The sequence below is a fragment of the Apteryx mantelli genome, chromosome 3 (genome assembly GCF_036417845.1).
Source record: "Apteryx mantelli isolate bAptMan1 chromosome 3, bAptMan1.hap1, whole genome shotgun sequence".
Lineage (NCBI taxonomy): Eukaryota > Metazoa > Chordata > Aves > Apterygiformes > Apterygidae > Apteryx > Apteryx mantelli.
In genome coordinates, this window is record NC_089980.1 from 34,967,904 (window position 1) to 34,995,319 (window position 27,416).

Sequence of the window (27,416 nt, forward strand, 5' to 3'; positions counted from 1 at the left end):
ATGTGCTATTTGTATAGCTGCAGATGGACATGGCCTGAAGTACTTGAATTTTTCAAAGTCAGTGTCTGTATGTCTATGTAGAGAAAAATGTTCTGTTGTAGAAGAATGTGGCCAATTTGAAGAGCAGCTGATCTGTTAGACTGAACCTGCTTGGCTGTGGTATATCTCAGTTTTCTATCACCAACTGGTAATTTCAAGCATGATTGTTTGGCTACAAGTGATGTAGTGACTTCTTGAGTGAAGAGAGTGCTGAGCTCTAATGACAGATGGTTGACTTGTACACAAAAATTAATATGCATCTCTTATCCAAAGATGACTCAGAGAAAAATAGAAAGTCCTGGTATCATTTTTCATTCTTAATTTTTTTTATTAATAATGTCAGACATCAGAATAGATAAATAATATTTCTGAAGTCATGTAAAAAGACTCTCTTTTGTTATTTGATTCAGATAATTTAGTATAAGTTTATTTTATGACTCTCATGGAAGTTAATTAAATTTGCTTTTAAATGCAGCTGCTTTAAAAATAGCACATTCTAAATAAAGCTACTTAAAAATAGTGCGTCAGTGATGTTGATGATACAATTTTTTTAAAGAGCCTCTTTCCACTCTTCCCCTGTATGCTTGCCCCTTTAAAAATTTCAGGAAAAAATAGCTTTACTTGAATAGAACTAGGCAAAATCAAGTTAAGTCATTGCTAAATTTGGCTTCTGAAGTGGTAGGTGACCTTCTTTGCTGAATTTTAGAATATATGCTATATCTGGATTTGATGCATTTTGTCTTTATATGTTTTTTTTTCTCAGTTGGAGATATAATACACCAAGTACCAGATGTTTGAGAACAGTGTATAAAGTGGAGTGTATCTTTTTGTGAACACAGTAAATAGAATCTGTGCATGCAATCTGAGTAGTTAGTAAGAAGTTTTGCCTTAACAGGCTTTGCATGTGCGAATACAACATGAACATATTCTATCCTGCTTTTTAAAAGTTTGGAAATTATGTTTTGAATGTTATATTTTTGCTTTCATTATTTTGGTTTTATAACAAAAAGGTGCTATCAAATTCAACATCACTGAACCATATGGGAGAAAGATTGTTAGCCTCTTAGCTCTTGTTACCTCCTGTGTTTTGTAGCAATCATCTCCCCTGCAAAAGCAGCTTTATTTCATTTAGCAGCTATGTTGTCCTTTGCATCACAAGCAGAGCTATGCAAAAATAGTGTTTTGATTGCTTTTTTCATTTTAATTCAGGGGTATTCCAACCTAGTTTTTCTTTTTTCTTCCTCTTTGTTTCTCTGTTTTTTTTGTTGCTGTCTAAATTTTTGTTCTGTTCTTAAAGATGTATTTATGTGAGTAGGGCCAGTATTTGAAATATTTTGATTAAATTATGCTTTACTTTCATCTAGATGAAATATTTTCTTTAAAAAGGAAACAAATGAAAGGGAAGTGGTAAGGATATTAAAAATCTTGGTATGCTTTTTCAGTCCAGATGGAAAAATAAGACCATTTTAGTCATGAAGTTTGAAAGGGAAGGAGCATTAAGCCTGCAGAGAGGCATGATGGATGTAGGCAGCAATCTTTGATGTGCAAGAAGACAAGGGTGGTTTGGGTAGAGGTGAGAACAGCTGGAATGCTGACTTGCTCGTATTCAAACTTTTCTGTGGAAGAGCAGGCTGTCTGGTTGCTTGTAACAATAGACACCTGACCAGACTAACTTACTCTCTAGCAGGCAGTGGCTCCTTGTTCTAACTGTAGGGATTGTGCAAGTCATGGATCAGCAACCTCATAGCAAGGGTTCTCTAATTCCCACAGTACTTAATGTTTGGATTTGTGAGTCACCGTGATCAAATGGAAGAGAGCAGCAGGAAACAAACCACCTAAAAATAAGTTATAAATGTTGTTGTAGATTGAGTATCAAAAGATCCTGCTCCTCTCAAAATGCAGAAAATTGGTTTCTTCAGCTTGAGAGATCATTAAATGAAACTTTATATCTTAAAGAAAAGTCCTGATGAGTTAAATGTCACAATGACGTATTTTGCTGCCATATTGTCTCATGAAACATAGTTCTGGAGATAGCTTTTGTCCCTGTGGCAGGCATCTAGCATGTCTGTTGTCTTTGGTGTTTTCAGGAGCAATTTCTGTTCAACTTTTTGCAGTGAGATGCTGAAAGACTGTAAGAGCATCGTAGCATGCGGGACAGCTGAAGTCAGTGTTGTTAATTTTGAAAACTTTATCCTTTTGAAGCAGAGGATGTGTTAGTGCTTTCTGATGGCTTTGCACAAAACATGCAGGGACAGAATTAAAAAGGGAGACCAATAAATTATAAAAATGGGTTAGAATCTAAGACAGAGGCACAGGCAAGCACAACCAGGGGGTGGGCATCCAGCTGGTACATTTTCTTCCTGATTCCAAGCATTCTCTGATGCTATGTGAGCTTCTGACTTTTTGAGGAATATGTGTGCCTATGAGAACTAAATATGGTCATTTGATTTCAATTTAATTTATATTTTCTTTATTTCCAGAGGAAAAGAATGGATGTAGGGATTATCACCAAGAACTCCTAATTCATATCATCTGGTCCCTAGCCCTGTATTCCTACACATTTCTGAAACTTAGTTTCTGGTAGTGGAAACCTCCATCTACTTTCTGTAACCAGCTCTATGACCCTTAGTATTTAATGTTTATGTTCTCTTCTGTGGCTTAAGTCCATTATGTGACCTGTCTTCACTGGATAAATACCTGACTTGCTATAGGCTGTGTCTTCCTTCAGGCTTCTGAAAGGACAAATTGCAATAAATTCAATAGATACTACTGCCTTTTCAGCAGTATTAGATAAGTTATCATTTGATAGGATTAGTACTGTCTTTCTTTCTTTTTCATTTTCTTGTGTATGGGACCTCCATAATTGTACTTTCTTTCTTCCTTTTATTAAAAAAAAAGGGGGGGCGATATGAGAAGAGTGTCCTGCCCTAAAGGTGAGAGTCATAAACCTGGGACATGGGCACAGTGACTGAGTGCATTTCACTATATTTCAGGCATTTCATCACATAATGGAATGTATAATTTCAAACTGGGCTCCCGGGTGCTGCACCCAACATATGGAGAGAGTTAGGATTTATCTTCCCCACCTGCTAGATGCAGGTCAGCGCTGATGCAGAAGCCACGTAATCATCCTGGTGAGGCACTGTGTCCAAGCTGAAAAGCCCAGCTTCTCAACAGTCTCTTGCCTGTACAGTTGTATTGTTTTGAGATCAGAGTTTGGAGTGCATGGGTAAAAGATCTCATGCTGTTTCGTGGAACACTTCATTCACATATCACTTGGGCACCCGCAAATGAGATCTGCAACACACAGGGCATGGGAGGTGCTTATAGGAGATGCTGAGGACAGAGGAATAGGTTAAGCTCTACCTTGCAAAAGCAGAGGAGTCCTGGGAGGAGTGAGGTACCTGCAGGTAGGTGCTCAGCATTCATAGCCACAAACCATGGCCTCGGAGATGACTGTCGTGGCTTTTGTGTAAGAAAGCTCAGGAGAGGAAAGGAAGCGTCCTTTTCCTCCTCACTCATTGTGTTTATGTCTAAATAGCTCAGTTATTAGAAAACTCACTGATACAAAGAAAATATATACTCAGAGTCCGTGCTCTGACTGTGTTTGAATCTTCCAGGAAAGTGAACCCATCATGCTGTTCTGGGCTAGTGAAAGTGGCTGTCCATATTAGCTGGTGTTACAGATACCATGTGTGTGGTAAGGGAGGCTGGTCTGGAGTTCCCATATGAAGCTCGAACTTTGTCATTTGTTTCTTTTCAGGGCTTGCATTTGCAAGCAGAGCCCTTTTTGGGTAGGCACGGTGCCGCACACGAAACCCTTCGCTTCAGCACCATGGTCAGCATTGATGGCTAATAGTGTTCGTACATGGTGAACACGCTCTATTTGTGTCACACGTCTTTCAAGTTTGGAAAACTGTGTTGTTGTTTATATCCCCTTGGAACAAATCCCCCTCATGCCTCGTCAGTCTGCATTTACATCAGTGAAAATCCACTGATGCTGATAGCCTTCTCCTTTGCTCCTGTAAGACAGGAGTGACTCCATGCAAGTAAATGTAGTAATACCAGCATAAAAGTTTCATGAAAATGAAAGTTTAGGTTAGCACAAATTGTTGTAGCTATGTTAGCTGCCCAAAGGCTATTCTGATTTATATTAACTCAAGATTGGCCATTATGAATGGTTTCTCCCACCTGATCCTTTAAAAAACAAACAAACAAACAAAAACTTCTACTGGTTTTAACAAGAAAGTAGCAAAGCCTTCAGGCCTCAGCCTATCAGTTGTAGTTGTAGTTCTTCATGTAAAGTGGAGAAAGAATACTCTGTATTAATTTATCATGGCAGGAAAAAAAAAAGACTCTGTGGAAATGTATTGTGAAAAATCAAGAGCTTTGGGTCAGGTCTACAGCAGATATAAGCTGACCTCAGTTGTGGATTTGTCAAGGTGATTTGTTCCTCTGAGAAATACTCCTGTATAGGAGCTGAACTTGTGTGGATTTATCAGGAAATATCTGGCCTGGATGGAAATCACACAATCTACTTGTTGCTGAGTACTGCCGGAAAGAGTTAGCTAATTCTACTCAGCTCAGCTAGCTCCAGACTTCCTTTAAAATGTGCTTTAAGGCCTAAGAAGAAATTATGTGATTTCTTCTTGTTTTTGGAGATATATGGTAAATTTGGTTCTTCCATTTAATAATTGGATATTTTTTCATATTCTTAAAGGAGAAAATGCCAAATTGCCTTTTTAGGTCTGCCCTGGGAGGTCTTGTCCAATATCAGATTCATAGAATTTGCTTATTTTTGATGCTTGTCTCACATGTAAGCAAATATGTTCCTGCAAACTCCATCACAGTGAAGTGTAAAACAAGGATATGTTTAGAGTACTAGACAGTATTTTAACCACTCAAATCCTTGTACTTGTCATAGATAACTTGCAGGATAAACTCCAGACTGGTCTTTAAAAATAGTAACTCCTAATGGTATCATTTGTTCTGGTGATGAAACCATAATGTGAAGTGAGCTTTTTCCAGAAGCAGAATCCCATTAAGAACTGAGTCTGTGAAGTGCTGAGCATTCTCAGCTGGAGTGGGAGGTGAGACTGCTCAACAGTTCCCATGTGGTGCTAGCATTTTCCAAGACTGGGACCAAATGCACTGATACTTTCCTTTGAGTACGAAAAATATCTGGATGCATACTCTGCCTGACTTTCTGTTATGGCAAAGTACTGCTCATAAAGATCATACTTATAACTAGCTCTTGTGACTGTTATTTAAGACCTTCTTTTTGAGGGGTATTTGAAATGACTGTAAAAAATATTCTGGATTAAAATTCAGCATATGAGTTCTCTGACAGAATCTGCTAAAAGTTTTATTAGTTTCAGAAAATCCGCTTACATATTTCCCGCTTTTGTTTAGAGAGAATAAAATAAATGATTTTGTTTCATTTCATCTGTTCTGCTTTTTAATATGTGATGTCTCTTTCTCTGTTTATACCAAAGCTATGCTCAATACATTGCTGAATACATCTGAGACCAGATTCAGTTGTTATAGGCAGATGTAATTCTCATTGTGCCTGATTCTAATCTTAGCTCCTGATTAGCCTGGAGTGTCTTCTGCAGTGGTGTGAGATTCAAATCTGGCCACTGAATTTAATAAAAGATTATTGTAGAGTGGACATTTATCCTTAGAAATGATGCAGTTCATGTTACAGTGCTCTTGTAGAGCCACTGAATGCAAAGTCACTGCAGTCAAGAATTTTATTACTTTGCCACCCTGACATCTATTTTGTGACTTGTTTTTCTTTGGTGTTTGGTTAAATTATACTCCCTTGTGGTCAGTACAAAAGCAGATTGCTCTGCTGTAAACTTTTTTTTTTTAGTTGTTATTATTATTATTATTATTATTTTTATTTTTATTTTATTTCTTTTTTTTTTTTTACTTAGGAGAGACTTTATATAGTACATTTGCAGGTTTTGCTTTGTAACGTTTATAATCTTGCGTATTTTCTCGAGGTTGGGGAAAGTTTGCTCGCTTGACCCGTGCCCTCACGAGCAGCCGAGGCGTGCTGCAGCAGCTTGCTCCAAGCGTGCAGAAAGGAGAGAACGTTCACAAGCATTCGCGACTCGCTGAGGTAATGTTTCCTTTCCCTGAGGAACCATAAAGAAGTGCACTTAACCTTTGTGAGTGTGTTGTCTCTGTGTAAGTCAAGTGCTCTCGGTCCTCCTTTGCCCTGGAATTCTGAAGCCTGGTGTCAGGCATGGGAGCTCTGGGGTGCGTCACGTGTGCTGTGATGTGTGTCCTGGGACAGTGGAATGGAAACTTTTGTCCAAAAGGCCTCATGTAAACTAATTGTAGTTTTGGGTTCTGTATCTCAACAAAATCTTATAATGGTATTACTATTAAAATAATGCTTTTGGCTTTTTTTGGCTTTTTTTTTTCTTTTTTTTTCCTTTCTTCTGGGGATCTCAGCATTAGTAGGATCTTGGACTAATCTCTTGTGTAAAATAGAAGTAAGAATACTATGGCTAGTACAGAAGGAGTTTCTGGAGAGTCATTCTGATAAAGGCTGAGGGTGCTGGCAAGGCTGAGAAAGCAGGAAGGAGCACATGAAATCTGAAGAGCTGTGTTTCAGAAGATGGTGCACTGTTGAGTGCACATCTTCATTATCTCCTACTCCCTCATCTCCCTCTTCTGCCTTTACTCAGCTACTATAGATTAGAGTTGTAAATTCTTCCAGTATTAAAAATAGCTAAATGAACAGCTCCTTATACCCTGTTTTGCTCTTGAGAGAATGTAACTCAATGTTACTAGAAATGTGCCCTGTAAGAATATGACCCAGTCCTTTCATTTATTTATAGGGTTTTTTTGTTTTTAGTAGGACCCCAACATGTGTTACAAACTGGTTAAAATATTTGTTTTAATTATTGCTTTTATGGACAGAACAGCTATAAGATGCCATAAGCAACACTGCAGACAGTTTAGAGAAATGAAAGTTTGACATCTAGTCTATATAGATTGCAAAGTTTTGAGAAGAGGCTCCCCAAAGTGCTAGGGCTTTAGGGCTTTCGCCACGAGGGGGAGAGGCAGTCTCAGGTTTCCTGCAGCTGTCTTTTGGGCCAGGAACAGGGTCTCCCTCGTGTAGAAACAGCTTAGAACAAGTTTTGCTATGGTGCTGATGATAGCACAGGCCAATATAATGTGGCACTCCTGTATCACCTATTGCTGTCAATGCCATGGCAGCAGCTGCAGCTCTTGACAATAGTTTGTAATGTTCCAGTATAGCTGAAGCTCTAATCCATTACTGGGCTCCTTGGGGTCTCTGCAGAGTCAGTACTCTGTTAATTTTCCCCTGTTTATATCTTGATTTCTATGCAAAATAGAGAGCTCCTGCCCAAGCCTGCGCTGCTATCACGTGTGACTGTAGAATGCCCATGGACAGGAGCTAACCTATTCTGTGTCTAATGCAAATGCCCTCAAGAATGGAAAACTGATTTCTGTTGGGAGTATTTTGGCAAGAAGGCAGAAATAACTTCTTAGATCATACTAGCATAGGGGAAGGTCAGACATTCACATGGACTCTATACTGTAGGAGTACCATGTGATTATCATGTTTTCACCCTGAGGTTTCTTTTTAGTGTCCTAGAATTTGGGGCGCTCTCCCTCTTAATTTAACTCCCATAGTCTGCCTGATTCTATGCATTCCTCTAAAACATTTCAAGGCATAGCAGCAAATAATCCTTCCTTCTTTTTATATGTCTACCCATGAATTTTAGTTCATACAGGAATGTAGGCAGTAGAATGTAAGGCAAAGGGTCTGTGTGAGGTTATTCTGTGTGGCTCAGTGAACCTCAGTCTGGATCTAAGAGACTACACACCACTGAAACTTCTTGCTGGCTGATGTGTTCAACAAGCTTTTGCAAATGTTCTGACTGGTACAGCTAGGGGATTCATTACAAATAATAAAGGGCAAGTATATAGTTTACATGTGTGGAATTGCAGTCATTATCTTAAAAAGAACATTAGCCCCAACTGTGATATTAGGTACCTCATTGTATATCTGCTGTAATTCTACTGAAGTCAATAGACTACGCTAGAGAAAAGCAGAGTGCAGATAATCATACAGACAAGCCCACTTTTCTTCCTTTGAAGATATATGGGTTGGCAGGCTTCTTATTCTAGAAAGAACTCTTGATAATATTCCAAATGGGATATCTAACTGTTCCCCATTGTATTTTCAAATCTTTTTTCTTTCTTCATCTCTGCAGTAACCTATTTGAAATCTTAAGTTCAAATTAAAATGCATCCTTTTACTTACTCAGTCTGCCATTTCATATCAATCTTGTTTGCCCCTGAAGGCTCTTCATTAATTGGGAGATTATTAGTGTTGCTGTTAGTCCACTATTAGTTATATTTTTGAAGAGCTGAGGAGCCAGCTCTGTCCTACAATCCGAGTGGGGCTAGGTGTTGTACAAACAAAAAACATGAGCCTGCCACAAGGGCTTACAATCTATGTTATTATTTATGATAAATTAATTTAAGAAAGGTGTTATGTTGGTGACAAGCAACTTTGTTTTATCCAGACTATGGATAGTACAAGTAGCGTCTGTTTTAAGCCTCAATCTCCGACTTTCACCAATTTGTGTAGATTTCTTTAGCCTCAGTTCTGTAATAGCAATCATATGGAAAGTGCTTAAATTCATTATACAATTAATGCAAGTGTGTGAGGTAACTGTGAAAGTACATTTGCAATGAGAGGAAAAGTAATTGATAATGTTTTTGTGGCTTCGTCACTAAGGAGCTGATTGTAGGAACCATTCTTCCTGATCACTGCACAGTGCATGTGTCCTTTGCACTCAAGATATTGGCTGATGCATTCTGTATCTTTACCAGGCAGTTCTGGATAAAAATGTCATAATTAAAAATTGCAATAGTTATGAGAAATAAAAGTAGAAAAATTATAATGGTGCTTACTAACACTGCTTAATAAAGGACCTTCCACCATTTTTATTGTAAATCCTATTTAGCAGAGATGTGTAACTGCCACTAAAATCTACTTCAAGTTGAGACTTAGCACCTAGCTCTTGGCCTGGGAGCAATTTGTGTGGGTTCCTGTGAGAACAAAAGCAAGGGAAAATAAGAGAAAGCAAGCATATGCAATTGCAAGCACAAAAAGGAGAGATTAAGCTAGAAAATAATGATTGGTTTTTTTTTTTTCCAGTCATGCAGTCTTAAAAATAAATAAATCATTGTAACCACTTGTTGAACTTTTATGAGTCCTGACTGGTGATGTATTCACCTTTTTTTTTTAAGCAAATCTAGGATAAAACCTTTTTATTTTATGTTAAGTTAAAAAATGACCATAGCAAACTCATGAGGAAATTTGTCATTTCTGCTCTTGAAATAATATTTTCTGTCTTTAAAGAGCTATTAAAGCATCATTCATCATTACCACAAATAATAATTGCAGATAATACAACAGCAGTGGCTGATGAATCATAAGTAATTGGAATAATACTTCCATTAATAACTTTCTGCAACAAATATTTCTTTTACTGTAGTATAACTGCATAATGGAAAAAAATCTTCCAAAAACAGGGCTGTTTCAATTATTTAGAAAATGACAGTAATGAAATATTTTCTCAATGAAAATGGGTGGAAGCCTAGTATGTTGGTTTATTTGGTTGCTTACATTTTCTTAATAATTACTTTCATATTCATCTTTGGTGGTTTTTTTTCTCTCCAGGAGGAGAATTATCTTTGCAAGCAGTCTGAATCTAGTTGGTTCATGTGGGGGGAGGTAAACACACCTGGCTGCTTCAGTGAATATTGTGTTTCAGGCTGGCACTATTCTCCCCAGAAGCTGGAGGAGTGCAGCAAGAGTACCTTGGAGTAGGGCAGCAGGTACTTCTCTTTGCATCTACCTGGCTTCTCTGGATGGTGCAAAGAGAGTGGGGTTATAGTCCTTCATCTCCAGATGACCTGGTGGTGCTGTGCATGTCTGGAATGATGGTGAACAAATAGTCAGACTGTGTTGTCCTCGACGTGAAAAGTGGAGAAAAGAGTTCTTCCAACTTCCAGTGTAGCAACCTGACAAAATCAAGGACTTCAGCCATAAGCTCTGTGGAGCTTCTTCAATTATTTTTACATAGCACTGAACTCTCTTGTTGTACTTAATGATAAAAGCACACTGTTGTTATCTGAGAAAATTCAGTTTCATTAGAGTTTTTTTTCCCTTTCCTTCAATCAAAAGGAGAATTGGGTGCCTTTGAAAGCCCCAGGCTGGTAGTCTTGGAGACTGCAAGACCTTTGCTAATCTGTAAAGCAAATTGCCTTTCCAGGCAGAGGTAGTGTGAGCTGAGCCAGTGCCCCTCTTCCATCTCAGGCAGTGAAATTGATAGTTCATCCCTCTGAGAGTGCCTGCAAGCCACTGGGGTGGTTTTACAAGGCGTGCATTAGTGAGGTAGTGAAAGGGAGCCAGAGCTACAACTTGTCAACCCCATCCCACCTGAGCAAAAGATTGGAGACACCCCAGACTTGCTTCAGGTGATTTTCCCCACCGTGCAAGTGATTGCCATCCCTATGTCATTCCCTGATTCCCATCTCCTGCCCTGTCCCCAACCCGTTTTGAGAATTGCACCCACATGCTGGTGCACATCCATCCTTTAGAGACCAGGTGAAGCTAAGGCAACCCATTTTTAAATAGCTGTTGGTTGAGCTTAACCAGAGACTCTGGGGTGGTAGGGAAGCTCAAAAGGTGGAAGAGTATTAATATAATCCCTAACCATTCAGATATTTTGGAGTACATTTACTTTCAAAATAAAAAGGGAAGGAGACTGATTCTTTTGTGTTTCTGTGCTGTAGGCCTTCAAATCTCAAACAAGCTAGGGAAGAGAGCTTTGCACTTGATGATGACATTTTAAAAAACACTGAAGCAGCAAAGTTGTTTGTTCTTAATGATTCAAAACTTGATGTCTGTTTCTTTTTGCATTCAGTGCAGTTTTACATCCGTGCGGTTTTACATCCATGCAGTTCCACTAGCTTTCCTGGCATCTTTTCTGATTTACAGCAGAATAATTGATACCATAATTTATCTCCTTCCTTATTTGCTAAGCAGAGATTGTTCTGACCTTCATTCCTATTATTCAGGTATATGACAATATGTTAGTATGTTTTTCTAGTAACTTTAGTTTGCAGGATGCAAAACTTCCACAAGTTCTTGGGTGGCCAAATGGAGTGCGTTTGATAATTCTTGGTCTAGAACTTAAATTCCAATATGTATAAGAAGAAATTGTGATTTCACCTTGTAAGAGGTGATATAAATTTAAGAGGTCATATAACCTCCCTATACTGACTAGATCTTAGCATTAGAACTAAAATCCAGTTAACTGACTCCAAAATATTACTCTGGGATGGAAAGTGCTTGCTTTTGCTGATCAATTATTTCATTTACTGAATATTGCACAGGATTCTTTTTGCCCAGTGAAGCATATTTCAGGCTTGGGATCTTATGTTAGAATTGCTATTCATGCAAATCCTCCTTGTAGCCCAGTGCTTTCTAACTGATCCAGTTACAGTTCCTATGCTCAAAAGGGATGGCAGGAGGCATTTGCAATACCACTCTTTTGCTAGAGCTTTTGCCAAGAAAAGACATCCTAATATTTGTAGCTGAGACTCCAAAGGAGCCCTGAAGGGAACATTGCTCTGTGTACATGTGCCAATTCAGTACACGACCTGTATGTCTCCCAGTCACTACCAGTGACTTTGGAGGGCTGTAGCAGCTGGCACAGCTACCTGCAGAGAAGAGACTGCTTCTGTTTTCTGCTGCTTCCAACTCCTCTCACCACAAGGCAACTTCTTTCTGTAGCATGGAGAACATGGGTGAATCAGATTCAGGAGTAGCTGACTACTTTGTACTGTGGTGGCCATGTCTGAATCCTGGCCTGGTCTGCTAGGGTTCAGCATAGCATGTCTTTCCTTGGTTGTTTTGGTTCTAGAAACTCAGAGAAACAAAACTATTAAATTTTACATTTTTTTCCAAAGTGTTGCTGTCCCTGTGCTAATCTGGAGATCTCTGTGAGCAGCTCATGCCAGTCTTCTTCTGGAGAACACACTGGGCTCAAAGTCAGCAGACTTATTTTTGCCTTGCAGCTCCCATCATCATTTACACATGTGCAAGGGACTGTGATCTGACAGTGTCTGACCCCTGTTGTGCACAAGAGTAAGTGATTATGTGAGGTTCAAAGAAGCAAGGAACTTGATCTAAGGCTGTTTTGTCCAAGTAGAACTCTTACAGCTGATTGTTTTCCTTTGTCCCTTTTGGCTTAATTTGTTGGAAAAAAGTCCACCAGCTCACAAAAAAAAAAAAAAAAAAAGCACTCAGAGAACCCTGCAGATAAAAATCCGTGTCTAAATAATTGACATTAATAAGCTGAGATAAGGAACATGAAAGGAAAACATTCTCCTATTATAGCTATAATGTCTGATCTTTTCCCAGAGGTGGCAGCCATTTAATTTTCTTCCCCACTACTTATTGCTCTGAACTATGATGAAAATAAATGTGAAAAAGGAACCATGATCTAAATAGTTTTCCTGGATTCTGTGAGTTTGGGGTTAACAAACACATCTCTCTTGAGCAAACCTCCATCATCTTTTCAGTTTTCACCAGGGTAAAGTTTATTTTAAAATTTAACTTGTTTTTATTTGGAGACAAGTTCTTTGCATTGGTTTCATCTTCATGTATATCCATAGATATAAACAAAGACACTCTGGTTCATAGGTATGTAAGAGGAACTTCAGTTCCAAAGATTTAGAGACATGATCCTGCTCTTTTTGTATGAGTGTGCAGTATGGGGAAGATGGTAGACTTAAGATGAACACCACTGATCAAGATGCAAAACCGCAATACTACTCAGGCTTAACTGCTTATTTTCCTACTGAACTAGGCTGCAAAGGAAATATTCCTAAATTAAGTATTACTCTAAGGTTCCAAGCATAAAGAGTTCAAAGAATTAATGAATTGTTAATAAAATCTTAGAGATGATTCCAGCAGTCTGGTTGTTAGCTGTATCTTATGTGTGTTTGGCTGTATCTATATGTGCTTGGCTTGAGGTCCAGAGTTTTAAGCACTTGCTTACAGTTAATTTTTTGCTGTAGTGCTTTTTGAATTCAGATTTTACTGTATTGTAACTTGACCTTACACCATCAGATACTGAAGACGCTGATCTTCTCTCAGTGAAAATTTAAAGTTAAAAATGGGCATAGTTTGTTGAGGCTAATGATAGCCACCCATGTGCTTTATTCCTGCGCTGCACAGAGAACAGGAACAAAGGCCCATGCCTTTGTGATACATTGTAGTGCAGAACCTGATTACAGATATAGCATAGTCAAGAGTTAAATAGACAGTGTTGAGAATCAAATGTGGTCCATTGGTCCTGCTCCTGGACTGGAAGTCAGAAGTTGTGGTATTGTTCCTGGTTTTGCCATTGTGTTCCCCCCCCCTCCTCCCCAACTGCTTTCCTTCCCATCATTTATCTGTCTCATCCATTTAGACTGTGGAAGGAGCTGTCTCTTCCCTGTATATCTTGGAGGCTCAGCACATTAGGCTTAGTGCTAAAAAATAATGGCATTAAAAGAAATAACTTTTCTCAGGTTGATGCTGGTTTATTTAAAAAAATACTTATCCTGACTTGCTTACTGTTTGATGGTGTTAAAGGGAGTTAGTGGGCATGTATTCTTATCAGCTGTTGTGCTGAGCTCAAGAATCTACAATGTGCAAAATTACATTGAAAATTAAGCATGTTTCCTTTTTCTCCTGAAATCTCTGTCACTACAGGTACTGCAGCTGGGCTCTGAAATCCTCCCACAGTACAAACAAGAGGCACCAAAGACTCCACCACATATAATTTTGCATTATTGTGTTTTCAAGACTACCTGGGACTGGATCATCCTGATCTTAACCTTCTACACTGCTATTTTGGTCCCTTACAATGTCTCCTTTAAAACCAAACAGAACAATGTGGCATGGCTAGTAGTGGACAGCATTGTAGATGTCATTTTTTTGGTAGACATTGTGCTTAATTTCCATACAACCTTTGTGGGGCCAGCAGGAGAGGTGATCTCTGACCCAAAGCTGATCCGCATGAATTACTTGAAGACTTGGTTTGTGATTGATCTGCTGTCATGCTTGCCGTATGATGTCATCAATGCATTTGAGAACGTTGATGAGGTCAGTATACTAGTTCCACTTCCACCCCTTAATTTTTTATACTTAGTGTTTGGGGGAAAAATGAAAAACAAGAAAGAAATGGGTTCTTTTCAATAGATTGGATTAGTGTACATATGTCTCTAGTAGCAGCCCTCAGCACACGTAGATGTTTGCTGATAAGTCCTAGCCAGAAGGGTCCATCCTTAGCTGCATTGAGAGAGGCTGAGTTTTTTGGTGTCAGAAATTCATGTTTATTTTCCTTCGATCTACATTCTTAGAGTTTGGGAGGGCAGGTAGGAGCAGACAACAGAACCTGGGTACACCACTGAGAAAAACTACTTCATCTAACTTACCATGAATAGCTTCAACTGGGGTATAAGGATAGTTTCCTGGGGCAGGGTTCTCTTTCTTTCGCTGTAGTTGAACAGGATACATGCACTAATGGCAATTCTTCATATGAGCAATGGGGAAGTATAACATGCTTTTCTCAGCTGTGTTTAATGTGATGTAGCAGGTGACAAAGGCAGGCAGTGTGACCAACTAATTCTCCTTTGTCCACCACAGAGTACTGTGTGGATATCTGGTGATCCACGCACCACTGTTTGGGAACATTTGTTTTAGAGGAAGATATAGCATTTGAAGATACTGTTTTCATGCTTGTTTGATAACTTCATATTTAGAAGAAAGGACAGGGAGAGATCTGGAAATCTAGACTCCTTGTTCTTTCTTGCTCATTTCTTTGGGAACAAGTCACAAGCTAGCAAAAGAACTAATATTCAGGCACTTAAAACCACAATACTACTCTGGCTTAACTGCTTATTTTCCTACTGGATCAGGCTGCAAAGAAGACATTCCTAAATTAAGTATTACTTTAAGTTTCCATGCATAAAGAGTTCAAAGAGTTAATGAATTGTTAATAAAATCTTAGAGATGATTCCAGCAGTCCACTTATTAACTGAATATTTTATCATCTGTACCATCAACCAATTATGTGTCTAGATTATCTGTGATGCATATTAAACCTGTAACATATATACACAGCCCATCACTGCTTAGCATTTAATATTTAGCTTGCAATATTTAATTTTTATGAGTTCCTTTAAAATACGACCACATTATAAATATGACCTACCTACCTCAGTCCTGAAATCGAGATATTAAAAGAAAATTATACACAGTGAAATATCTGGGTAAAAACATAAAACCACATTACTTTTGTAAAAAATATACCACACAGGTTGCTTATCTAACTAGATCCATTTAAAGTATTATTTTCTTCTTTGGCTTGAGGATAAGTAGGCAAACTATTGGATGCAGTGGAACAAACATAATGTTATTTGATATTTAATTCCCTAGAGAGGTTTTCATTTTATATAAAGCTACAAACTGAAATAACACAAATGAGATCATCTAAAAAAAAACTTGTAAGGACCTGTCCTTAAATATTTGTTCATCATAAAATGCACCCAGCCTGCAGATTCCTATGCAGTGCTTTCACATTTTACTTTATTGTTGCACTGATACAGCAATAGACACAGCGGTATGCCAATATCCAGCATTTAGACTGAGAGTAAAAAGAAAACAACTGCCACACTCTCCACAGATAGTAGCAACCTGCTAATGACTTTGCTGGAGAGACATTTCATAACTGTAGTCTGGTGATGTGACCTACGGGACATCCCTGAGGAATGTATCTGTACCAGTGGCTATGACACAGCCCTTGAGCTGAGCACAGATACACTTGGACTTGTGGTAGCGATTCTACAGAGAAATTAATGCTATGCTAGTTTGAATGTCTCCAGGTTCTTAGTCTTCATGCTGCCTTGCCACTATGAGCAGCTGATTGGTACTTTAGTTTTCCTATGGCTCTTCAACAGTCTCCTTAATCAGTATAACAGTGTTTAGTTTTAGTTATTCTAGCTATCATGCCCAAGGAAAAAACATTCTACTTCATGCTGTCCTTTCAAGACTGTTCATCTCTTTTTCCTCTAGTGGGTTCTGACATTCAGCTGGTATAAATCATTGTAGGGTCATTAGAGCAGAGTTTTCCACTGGTGTAAATTGCTGTACTTCTGTTAAGGGGCTCATAGACTGGTTTACAGGACCTGAGGGGATTTGCCAGCAACTTCAGCAGAATAATGCAGTGCACATCAGGTGAGGATTTAGAACAGTATATGCTGATCACTGTTTCATGAACTGCCTGTAGAGAAAAAGATAACCTTTTATTAAAGAAGAAAGCCACATTCAAGGAGTCTTGAACGTAGAAAGGCCTTAGCTTATACCTCATTCTCTGCTGTGTAGAGAACTCCTTTGTGGGCCAGCTCCTTCTATTTCAGACCTGCTGGCTTAGGTTTTACTTCTCACTCACTCTGGACTTCACACCATATTAGTTCACAGCTGGGAATTACCTTTTAAATAAAAAAAATGGATTAAGTCAGCTGCTGGGCTGCACTGCTCAAATTAGAAGTGGAGTGGCCAAACTGGGTCACTACCTGGGTGCTATTTTGATTTTACTAAAGGTAACTTCCATGGAACCGTGAGATTGGAGTCAGTAGGTGGCCCTGGCTGCTGCAAGGGCAGAGAATTTCACATTGAAAGTCTGGAATTTTTTACTGCTTCCAGTAAATAGCCATAAAAAAAGCTAGATATTAAATGATGCTCAGTGTCAGCAGTGGTCATAGAATGAGATAAAGACTATAAATTCCCATTTTCCTGTTTCAGTATTTTCCATATACAATTTTAAACAAGAGGAAATAGAACCCTGGCTTTGTTGCAGTCCCTATTGCAAAGGGAGACCAAAGCAGGTGAAAGCTGACTATTTTTTCTGCCTGCTATCATTTTCTGTAAAAAGAACTGTCACTGAAGACGCTGAGGATGTCATGGAAGAGCTAACCTGAGAAGCCAATTTGTTCTTAAGAATGCCATAATTCCTGTGCTGTATACAATGAATTGATTTGCATGGGTTACAGGATCTGGAGCTGATGAAGTAAAAAGCTGTGGGGATAGTATGTTTCACAAACTTTTTGGCTCTTTGGAAAATTCTGGGACTGTCCCATCATTTAGCTCTTGCAGCAGCTAGGTTAATAATAATGAAGTCATTTTGGCCGTCTTTAAGGTGTTCCACCACTAAGATTAAAAACAACATATGAAACGAGAATTGTTTGATATTTTTGACAAGAAGTTGATTTAGAAAAATTCTGATTTCTCTATTTAGAATAGTTTGATTTTTCTTTTTCATCTTGAAGCAGCTTGTTGTTTTGCAACTTATATTATTATTCCATTGTAAAATATAATGGAAAATATATTTTGAAACAAAATGAGTGCGACATCTTTGTTTTTCAGACAACCTCAAAATTCTTGGGGTTTGTTGCAATTTGGAACATTAGGATATTTTCAATTCTCACAGTTTTTATATAATAGAAGTTCCAGTTTCCTCTCTGCACTGTTGAGAATATTTTGTCCCTAAAAATACTTTGAATTCATTAACTATTAATCAATGCAACTATTAATAACTACAATCACTACAAGAGGCACTTAAGTCTAAATAGCCATGTTCTATAGATGAAGACAGAAGAAAAATTAATGTCTTTTTTCAAGGCCATAGATTTAAATATGCAAATGTTTGAATTTTCTGGTCTCAGGTGCTGTGCTCAAACAGACAGAATACAGTATCTCCTTTTCAGACACTAAGAGAATTCAACAAATGAAAAAAGAAATAGCTGTAGGGAAATTTCCATTGTTACCCAAATGAAAAAAAAAATTTGTAAATGCTTTCCTGCCTTTTCTATATGGTGAGCTGATTTTACAGTTAAATACAAATTACATTCTTGACCTGCCGTAGAACTTCTCAAAAAGAAAATATTCCATTTATTGATGAATAAACATGGTGCTAGGCTTAGACTTCCTACCATTAAAACAATAGAATATGTTCTGGTTTAGTTTGAGTAAGATGAAAATATTGGCATAAAGTTTACACAGCCCTCAAAGTCTCTGGTATCAGTTTCTTTTGAATTTGAATGATTACAATAACGTTTGTCAGTAATCTTTTACAGTAATTAGTATTTTTCCTCACTTAAGGAAATGCCATCTACTTTGGGGAATAATGTTATCTTTCTGTGTTGAGACATCAATCAGTAGATTTAATAAAAAACAGGCTTAAAGAAAATTCCACAATTTTTGCCAAGAACAATTCAGCTTAAGACCTTGAATTCCAAAGGCAAGTTGAAGCATATTTTTGCAGTGTCAGCTTGAGCAATTTTATACTGTGGTTTTCAGCCATAATACCATAAGATATAATTTATGTTGGAAAAAATTTGACTTATTACATGTGATACTGTTGTTGTGAAATCACATGGCAGGAGTGGAATCCAGTCATGTCACCACCAAATAAATCTCTGGAATAGGGAGTTTGTAGTAAAAATTGCTATCTGCATTTGAATGGAACAATATGATCAATTGTTGTCTGATACCAAATTGAAAACCATATATCACTCTTATTAGTTGAGGTAGAAGAGGAATAAAAGCACGGTAAAAGATCATCAGGAAAGATGCATTCAATATAAATGATCTAGTGTTCACTTAACTGTATGAATAGGAGAGAAGCTAGTATTTAGACAAAGATGACATATAGCTTTCAAAGGACAGAATTTACGATGATGAAAAAGTCTCAGAAAAAACACAATACACTAGTATCAGAAGTAAATTAAGCAATTTAGTGCTAAGTGAGCATGGTGTAGCCTGAAAGTAAACAGTGAGTTGTGCGAGAGGAAAAAATGAATGTGTTGCTGGTCAGATGGCTGGTAACTTTGTGAGACAGTACTTTTGCAATAGATTAATTTAAACCTTATTAGTGGAATAATCTCTTGTGCTAATACAAATTAGCTCTCTAGGAATCACTGAAGTAGCTACGCTGAAAAGCCTGCAACTTTCCAAGCATTGTTTTATCATTTGTTTGCTATAAGGGGCAAGGGGAATAAATTATCATGATACTTACAGTTTTGTAAAATAGAGGGGCCTGAAAAGGAAAGATTTTGGATTAGATGAATTTTGCAAACTGAAAAATATAATTCTTAGAGTCTTTTAAGCTTTAAATAGCTATAATTTGAAAGCCAATTGAAAGCTGTATAGTTCATCTGTCCTATTTGGATCTGTCTAATTGGGAAATATTAGGAGTGTTTTGGATGTGAGTCTATTGATAAATCTGGTAATGAGTCAATATTTTTCCATGGCTAATTAAAATTAAAGCATTCATAACCTGCTTTCTATGTGATGCTGTAACAGAGCAGCTAAATATTGCGGAGTGTGATGCAGGCGCAGAGGAGAGGCCGGCAACGTGCCGTTCTGGGACGTGCTGCCAGTAGGCGAGAGGGGATGAGCGAGACCCCTCAGACTGGGTTACTCCTAGCAGGTGCCTCTGGGGGAGAGTCAAGAGACTGAGGCACAGGCCTTGGGATGGGAGCAGTGAACAATTACTTGTTGGGTGTCCCCTGGTGAGACACCCCTGGGAAACAGGACAGAGCCCTGGGAGGCAGTGCTCCGGGCTGTAAGCTGCCAGAGACCCTGGGAGCAAGGCTGGTGGGGTTGTAGGGGTCCCTCGCTGATGGTGCTGGGAGCATCAGATGGAGCCTGGGGGCCTTGACTTGTGGAAGGAGGCAGGTGCAAGAGAAAGGAGAGGTCACTAAAGGAGGGGAGCTGCTAGCCTGGCCCCCGAGGGGTTTGCCGGGCAGGAATTGCACCTTAACAGGCAGGTAGGTGGAAGAAATGTATGGAGAAATGCAAATGAGGCAAAACAGATTGCCAGGATAAACCAGGGAGGCAGAGGAGCACTTACTGTTCATTTTCTTGAGGCAGAGGAGCACTTACTGTTCATTTTCTTGAGGATTTGATCCAATTTGTGTCTCCCTCTACAAATTTTCTCCCCTTTTTTAAAATCAAATATTGATTTCTTCTAACTTCCCTCCTTAAGAGCCCAACTTCCATGCTGCTGCTGCAGTGCCTCCTTTATGCTAGCCTTTCAAAGAGCAGGGTACCTTTCCTTCTTCCAAACCGTGTTGGTGTCACACATAGGCACTGCAGTGCTCTACTACTGTTTAACCAATTTACAATTAAATTCTGTCCTGTGTAGTAAGCCTGCTTAAAGTGTTAAATTCATTTAAGTTCTGCTTAATCCCCTGTTCTCCCCCAGGTTCATACACCTTGGTGGCTCAGATGCATCCACACTGTCTACTAATGGATAGCCCTTCCCAAAAGAGCATACCAGAGAAGGATGCCTTACTGCATCCCTGCCCAGCACCTACTCTGCAGGTTCTGCTTGTGACTGTCAAGATGCCAGTCTTCTGCGCTACTAATGTTCAGATTAGGCTTTATTGCTAAGTCACAGATAAGTAAGGGTGTTACTGGGTTTCAAGGCTGCTTTCTCCTAGCTTTGAAAAGCATGACATGATTTATCATACTGTAAAAGAGAGAATAGTACTCCACATAAGCTATTTAATCTGTATAAGGGTAAAAGAATTAAAATGCTGAATTACATTTCCAGTGATAATGTATGGTGATAGCCTTTGTCCAAGAAGGAGAGCTAATTGAATTTATTAGATTCTGAATTATTTCAAAAAGTGGCTGTTAGAGTGATCCTTACACTGCATATAAAGGGAAGCATGTTTCAGACACTAGATCAGTTACCCTGTTTTTTTTTTTTCCCCAAATTTAGAATACTTGCATTGATCTGAGGCAGAAAGTCAGATGAGACAGCAAAAAGTATTTATTTGAGTAGCTAAATGGTTGCTTTATAGTCTATTTCATATTAGGGATTGGATTAGAATTTAAGATGGAACAGTATTAGATGTCACTAACATTAAATCTTATCTGGGTGTTTTGCCTCTTCAAGATAAATAAAAAGCTCTGGAACTGACTGTTTCATTGAATCAGAAGCGTTGGGAGGCAGATAAGTGCCTGTCAGGAGCAAATCTTTGATTTTTTTTTTTAGTGTGGCAAGTGGGATGGGAAATAACACTTCATGACATTTTAGTTTACTTAGGTGTTATCTTTGTCTTGAGTCTTCCTCTTGAAGTCAATTAAAAAAAAAAAAAGGTTTGTTTCCTAGATATATTGTTTTTTTGAGTGTGTGTGTCTGTGTGTCAGGCAAGTGTGGATGTAGTTTTATAAAAGAAAAATCAGCCATTTCTCTTGTCATACCCTGTGCCCTTATGGATGATTAGTTGCTGCTTCTATCTGGATTCTAACCAACCTGGTGTCTGACTAAACAAGTTTTGTGAGTCTAGCAATCTGCTTTCTTCAATATTGAGAACCACAGCGGTAACGAGAGGGTTTAGATATTGATTTTGACCTGTGAGCATAATGTTATCTCATCTGTTGGCTGCTAAATATGGCAATCTGTAGGAAAGGTCATGTTCTCAGACCTAATTAAGACAATCAGAAGAGGCAAATAACAAAGACGAAAAGTCCTAATAAAGGCCTGATGGCAGAGAGTGCCGCCATGTTACTGCAGATGTGGAGAGCCAGGCTGCAGCACAGCTGAGTTAAGAATCTGATGTCAAGAAAAGAGGCATTTCTTTTTACAGCTCTTACCTCACTTATGCTAGTGATGAATTTGGTTCATTGTCTCCCTTTTTTGGATGAATAATTAATTTATTTTTGATTCGTTTCATTCTCATTGCTTTCGTGGTTAGCTTTTAATCTTCTGCTTCTCCCTTTAATTGAGGTGGAACCAACTTCAGTTGTTACATGTGAGAGGAAAGTGTTGGATGACTTAGAGCAGACTTATGTCAATACTGAATATTTCTTACTTTAAAATAAATTAAAATAAAGAGGAAGTGGAAAATAAATTATCCTTCCTTTGAGACTAGAAACAAAATCTTGATGCTTGGGTTGAGTGCATTTCTTTTCTGCACCATGTGGATAGTATATAATGGCCTAAAAAGTGTGGGAGATGGGATGGAAGTGGTATTTTACTTCTTCCCTAAAGTTGTTCATCCTTTGTCATCTTTGAAAGGGAAAATGAATTATTTCTCTTTTTTTTTTGTCTGTTGTTCATTTTTGTTGCTGTTTTTAGACAAGCAATCTTTAAACAATTTGCGTTTTTTAAGGTGGAAGTCTATTTTTCAATGAATCGTGCGTTGAGTTTAATTTTGCATGGCAAATACAAAACAATAACTTCTTTATTTGTACAGAACCTAGCATTATAGTGCTCACTGTTGCTGTTCCTGGGGGCTGTAATGATACAAATAACTAATAATTACTCTGCTATAGCCCTTATGTTTGCAAAATACTTCACAAAGTAATTCATCACAGGGCCTCTTCTCTATCTTTTTTTATGGATAGGGAAGTAATGGTGAAAAACTTATGTTGTCTTGACTGAGGCTGCAAGCAGTCTGATGGAAAGCTCAAGCCAGAACATAGATATCCTGACTCCTGTGTTTTGAAAGAAGATTACTGGCATGTCTGAGATATCAACATGAAACACCATGAGAGTAGATCACATCCTGTAGAAAACGAGTTTTAAAAAAAAATACCTGGGTACAAATGTGCAGTATCTAGCGAGGCGGTTTAACTTATAGCAAATTATGCATGAAGATTTAGTTTGGGAAGTATTTCATGGATAAACTTCTGAAGCCTTTTCTCTATTGTAAAATGTGGGTCCTGCTTCACTCCAGCACTCATGAAGGCTGACCTGGTTTTATGTTGTGTTTTAGGTGCAGTTCTATTCTGCAAAGGCACATAGGAGGAGAGGAAGGGGGGTTGTATTTATTATTTTAAAGGCTTTTGGCATTCAGATTTGCTCAATCAGAGAATATATAGTTATTTCTTCCGGCTGCCAGTGCTTTGAGCTAGCCCTTTGGTTTGGAGAGGATTTGCTATGTATTCTTCAGTTTTCATGCATCAGCCATCACTGGCAAAAAAAGTAAAACTGCCAGGGTATTAAATATTTGTCAACAATTACACGCAGATATCAGCAGTAGCATCTTTATTTGGGTTAATTCAGTTACTTCAAACAATTTGGTGTATTAGGTGGCATGAAATCCAGCATTTTCTCCTCTGTTTGAGTAAGAGCTGCCCAGAAGCCTGTGACAAAAATATAGAAACTGTGTGCTCTTTTTCTACTGTGGCAATATAACAGACTTCTTAGATTCCCCATGCCCACAGGGGAAGGGATCTATTGAATAGAGTACTAACGGGTGGAACTGTGCCTGAGGAAACCAGGCCCAGGTAGGACTTTGTGGGGTATTACTTAGTCTTGTCCTTTCTCCGTCCACCACACACAAGTTCCTTCCTTATGGTGCTCCTTTAGAGCAGAGACCCTGGAGGTGCCTGCCTGTGACCTTTACTGCACTTTCTAGCTCTTTACAAACTGGAGCTGATGTATTTCCCTTTGGGCAGAAGGACCTTTGGGTGTCTCTTAATCTGCCTCTCAAGCATTGTAGGAGTAGCAGAGCTAAGAGGGTGGGACACGTCAAGAAAAGTAAATTGAGTTCAGGCTTTTCTTTTGTGTGATGTCTTGGAGCCATCTGTATGATAAAAGCATTAGCAAAAATCTGTGCTGATAAGAGCATTAAAATGGACAGTAATCTAAAAAGTACAGTTCTATTTTGGAAAGTGGTAATCTAAAAATGTCAATTTGAATCCAGCAGATCTATTCCTGTGAGTATTAGAATATTACTTGCTAAACTTAGTGACAAAAGTGCTGTTTTAAGAAGAATGATCTGATTTTTTTCCTACTGTATCATCTATGAAATAGTCTATTAACTTACCATTGTTTATGTCCGTTTGAAATTGTCATTTAGGAATTAAGACTATTGCATAAATAATTATCTTCCTGAGCATTTCTCCCTCTTAATACCAATCCATTTAGAATAGACAAACCCTATTCTTTCTCAAGGAAATCGAATAGAAAATACTGTTATTGCTGAGATTAAAATCAATGCTATTTTTTTTTGCCTTTTCTGAACTTTTAGAATATTATTAGCAATGCAGTCACATGAAATATTCTAACTAGTTAGAACATTAAGTACATTCTTTCAACAAAAACAAGTCAAGCATTTACTTTTTGTAAATAAGCAAGTACTTTTTGTTTGAAAAAAACTAATTCTGTCTACTTCTGGTCAAAATTTGGTAGAATCACTTTCTGCTAAATGATACGGTTCTATCACATTAGTAAATGTTTTACAAAGTTTGTTTTTGTGAATTTCCAAAGGGAAATTGGGATAACAGTATAGTGGTGTGCCTTAAACTCTTCTCATATTGTTTCAAATATTTTATTTTGCATTTCCATTTTTCATGTTATCCAGTTACTTAAACTCCGCTTCTGATTTTTTTTTAAGTACTTATAATCCTTTACTTTTTTGTCAATTAAGAATTAACCAAATTTCAAAACTTTTAAGTCCTTCCTGGATCTGTATTTTTGTCTTTTTAATCCCAGTGATGAGCTTTAATATGTAAAACAAGTTTTGCACCACTATTTCTGAGCAAAAATAAAATTGGTATTTAGAATGCTGGGATTTAAAATTTTCATGTCATTGCCTGAAATTTGTAAGCACTTCATGATGAAAACCTTGGCTTTGAGACTTAAGCTAAAACTGTTAAAGTAGACCATTACTGGAGACTTCTTAAAGTGTAATGTAATACTGTTTTGCTGTTAAAGTTTATAAAGAAGAAAAGGAGAAATGGGCATTGGTACTGAGGAAAAATACCTGTATTTTCTGTGTTGTAATATCAGAACGAAGATATTTAGAAGGCAGAGACTGTACATTATTGTCACTTAGGGACTTGTATATCCAGTGCTACTGTTTTTATTTCCATATTGGGTCCTCAGAGGTAGCCACTTTCCCTCCCTTGGAAATGAAGGCCTTATGCGTTTGTGTCTTCTCCTTTGAATTGGCGTCAAGGTTTTGATCCATGGTTTACAAAAAACAAAGCCAGGCATGGAATGAATGGGAAATGGGAATTCTTTCATAGTTTGTGAAGAAATTTTTGCATAAGTGACTTGAAAAGGTTGACATAAATAATCATGAAAAGAATACAACACTTTGGTCTTTTCTAGATCTCTGCAGATATCTCTGTTTTAAAGGGCTGCTGCTTTTTTCTCTTTAATCCTTTCTCCCCTCCCCCCAGTTGTGTTAAACCTTGTCCAAATAGTTAATGGAAATTGATAGTCTGTCCCAAGGTAATAAACTACATCTGTCTCTGAAAATGAGTCAATATAATCATGACAAATTCATGAAATAAAGGGGAAATGTATTGCTGCAGTGCTGGGGAACATAAGTCAATATACTTTATGTAATTATTTAATAAAACATCTCTGCTAGTGCATTGAACCAGCTGAAGACACTGAAGAAGTCATTTTTATGCAAGAATAAACAAACTTCCAGTAAAAGCTGGTGACCAGAAGTATGCAATTATACATTTCCAGAAATAGTTATTAAACCAGTCTGCTTAAATTTTAATCAGACTTCTGTGGATGAAAACCTTTTTGATAAGGGGGAGTAGGGAAAAAGAAGGGCCTTTATATGAAAGGCTATTCAGATTTTCTTGTTCCCCAAATGATTTTTTTTTTTTAATTTTTCTTGTGCATGGGAATGCAAATCTGTATAAAAAGTTACAATATAAAATTCTATATGCTGGTTTAATTCTGTTTTATGGGAGCCAAAATAGCATCAATACCGAAATACTATATTGATAACAAAGATGTCATAAAGAATAATGATGTGAGGATTAAACAGTGAGATATTTGAAATACTTAAACTTTCTGTAGTCCTTCAGAGAAATATCAGAGGACTGTTTTTCAGTGGGTGAATACTTACGGGAAAGTAGTCATAGGAGATGCACTATTACACTGAAAAATTGCAAATCACCAGGTACTTTCAGCATTTTTGGCCTTTCTTATTTATCTTCTTGATATGTCTGAGCTAAATATTGCACACTGTGTTACTATCTCTGAGAAATGAAAAGACATGTCTTGCCCAGGATCATAAGGAGAGTTGATGATAGAGTCAGAAATAGCCATAAGATGTTCCTGGCTCCACATGCTGGAATGAGTTCAGTAGGTGTCTTACTATTCTCTCAAATATTAGATTTGTATAATTTAATGCTCAATGGCTTTCCTTCAGCCTCAAAGTAGCATCAGGATGCTCAGGGACAGTCTGCTTGCACAACTGGCATGCAATAAATAGCCTATCATTTGAAGCCTTTACAAAGGTATTTGTAGACCTATTCAAACTCTCTCAAAAGATGAGTTCAAAGAGCAGCCCACAAAATGTTAGTGCATGAAGACAAGAGTGCATGTGTCTGTCTTTGAAAAAGGTCACTAACCTTTTCATGTTTCACCATCTCATTTTTCAGGTGTTATCTGATGAAGAAATATTTGTGATAGCTCAGCCCCTGTCTTTGCAAACACCGATTATGAATATTGTTGCTTTAATGTTGAATTCTAATGGCCCATTGTGCTTTATCCTTCTAGGGAATCAGTAGCCTCTTCAGCTCACTTAAAGTGGTCAGGCTGCTTCGACTGGGTCGTGTAGCTCGGAAATTGGACCATTACATTGAATATGGAGCAGCGGTCTTGGTTCTGCTGGTGTGTGTGTTTGGTCTTGCAGCGCACTGGCTGGCCTGCATTTGGTACAGCATAGGAGACTATGAAGTTATCGATGAGGATACAAACACAATCCGACCTGAGAGCTGGCTCTATCAGCTGGGGATGTCAATAGGAACACCTTACCGGTTTAATGCGTCAGGCTTTGGGAAATGGGAAGGCGGGCCAAGCAAAGATTCGGTCTATATCTCCTCCTTATATTTTACGATGACCAGCCTCACCAGTGTTGGATTTGGAAACATTGCCCCAACTACAGATGGAGAGAAGATCTTTGCTGTCGCTATGATGATGATTGGCTGTAAGTATTAGAGATTCTGTCTCTCGAACTATGGTAGATAGCAATGTATTATGAATGCTGAGTGTCGTAAGAATAGCTCTGGAATCATGTCAAATATTATGCAGTTTTAAAGCATTTTTTTTGGTGGCAATATGGTTACTACACGCTTTCATACTGGGCAGTTTTAAAATCACAGGTGGAAGTATTGCTGTGACTAGTAAAAATTCATTTGATATAGAAGCAATCCTTTCAATTATCTGTAGTAAGTAAACAATAAAATGTGTAAAGTATGAAGCATG

General features: G+C 38.0%; 1 protein-coding gene across 1 annotated transcript in view; it reads left to right on the forward strand.

Moving 5' to 3' along the window:
* KCNH1 (potassium voltage-gated channel subfamily H member 1) overlaps positions 1-27,416 on the forward strand; it is a 189,541-nt gene that overhangs the window by 26,558 nt on the left and 135,567 nt on the right. The window contains exons 5-7 of the mRNA XM_067294701.1: positions 6,048-6,166; positions 13,868-14,260; positions 26,709-27,138. Coding sequence (XP_067150802.1) covers positions 6,048-6,166; positions 13,868-14,260; positions 26,709-27,138 — 942 coding nt within the window. The remainder of the gene's footprint in view (positions 1-6,047; positions 6,167-13,867; positions 14,261-26,708; positions 27,139-27,416) is intronic.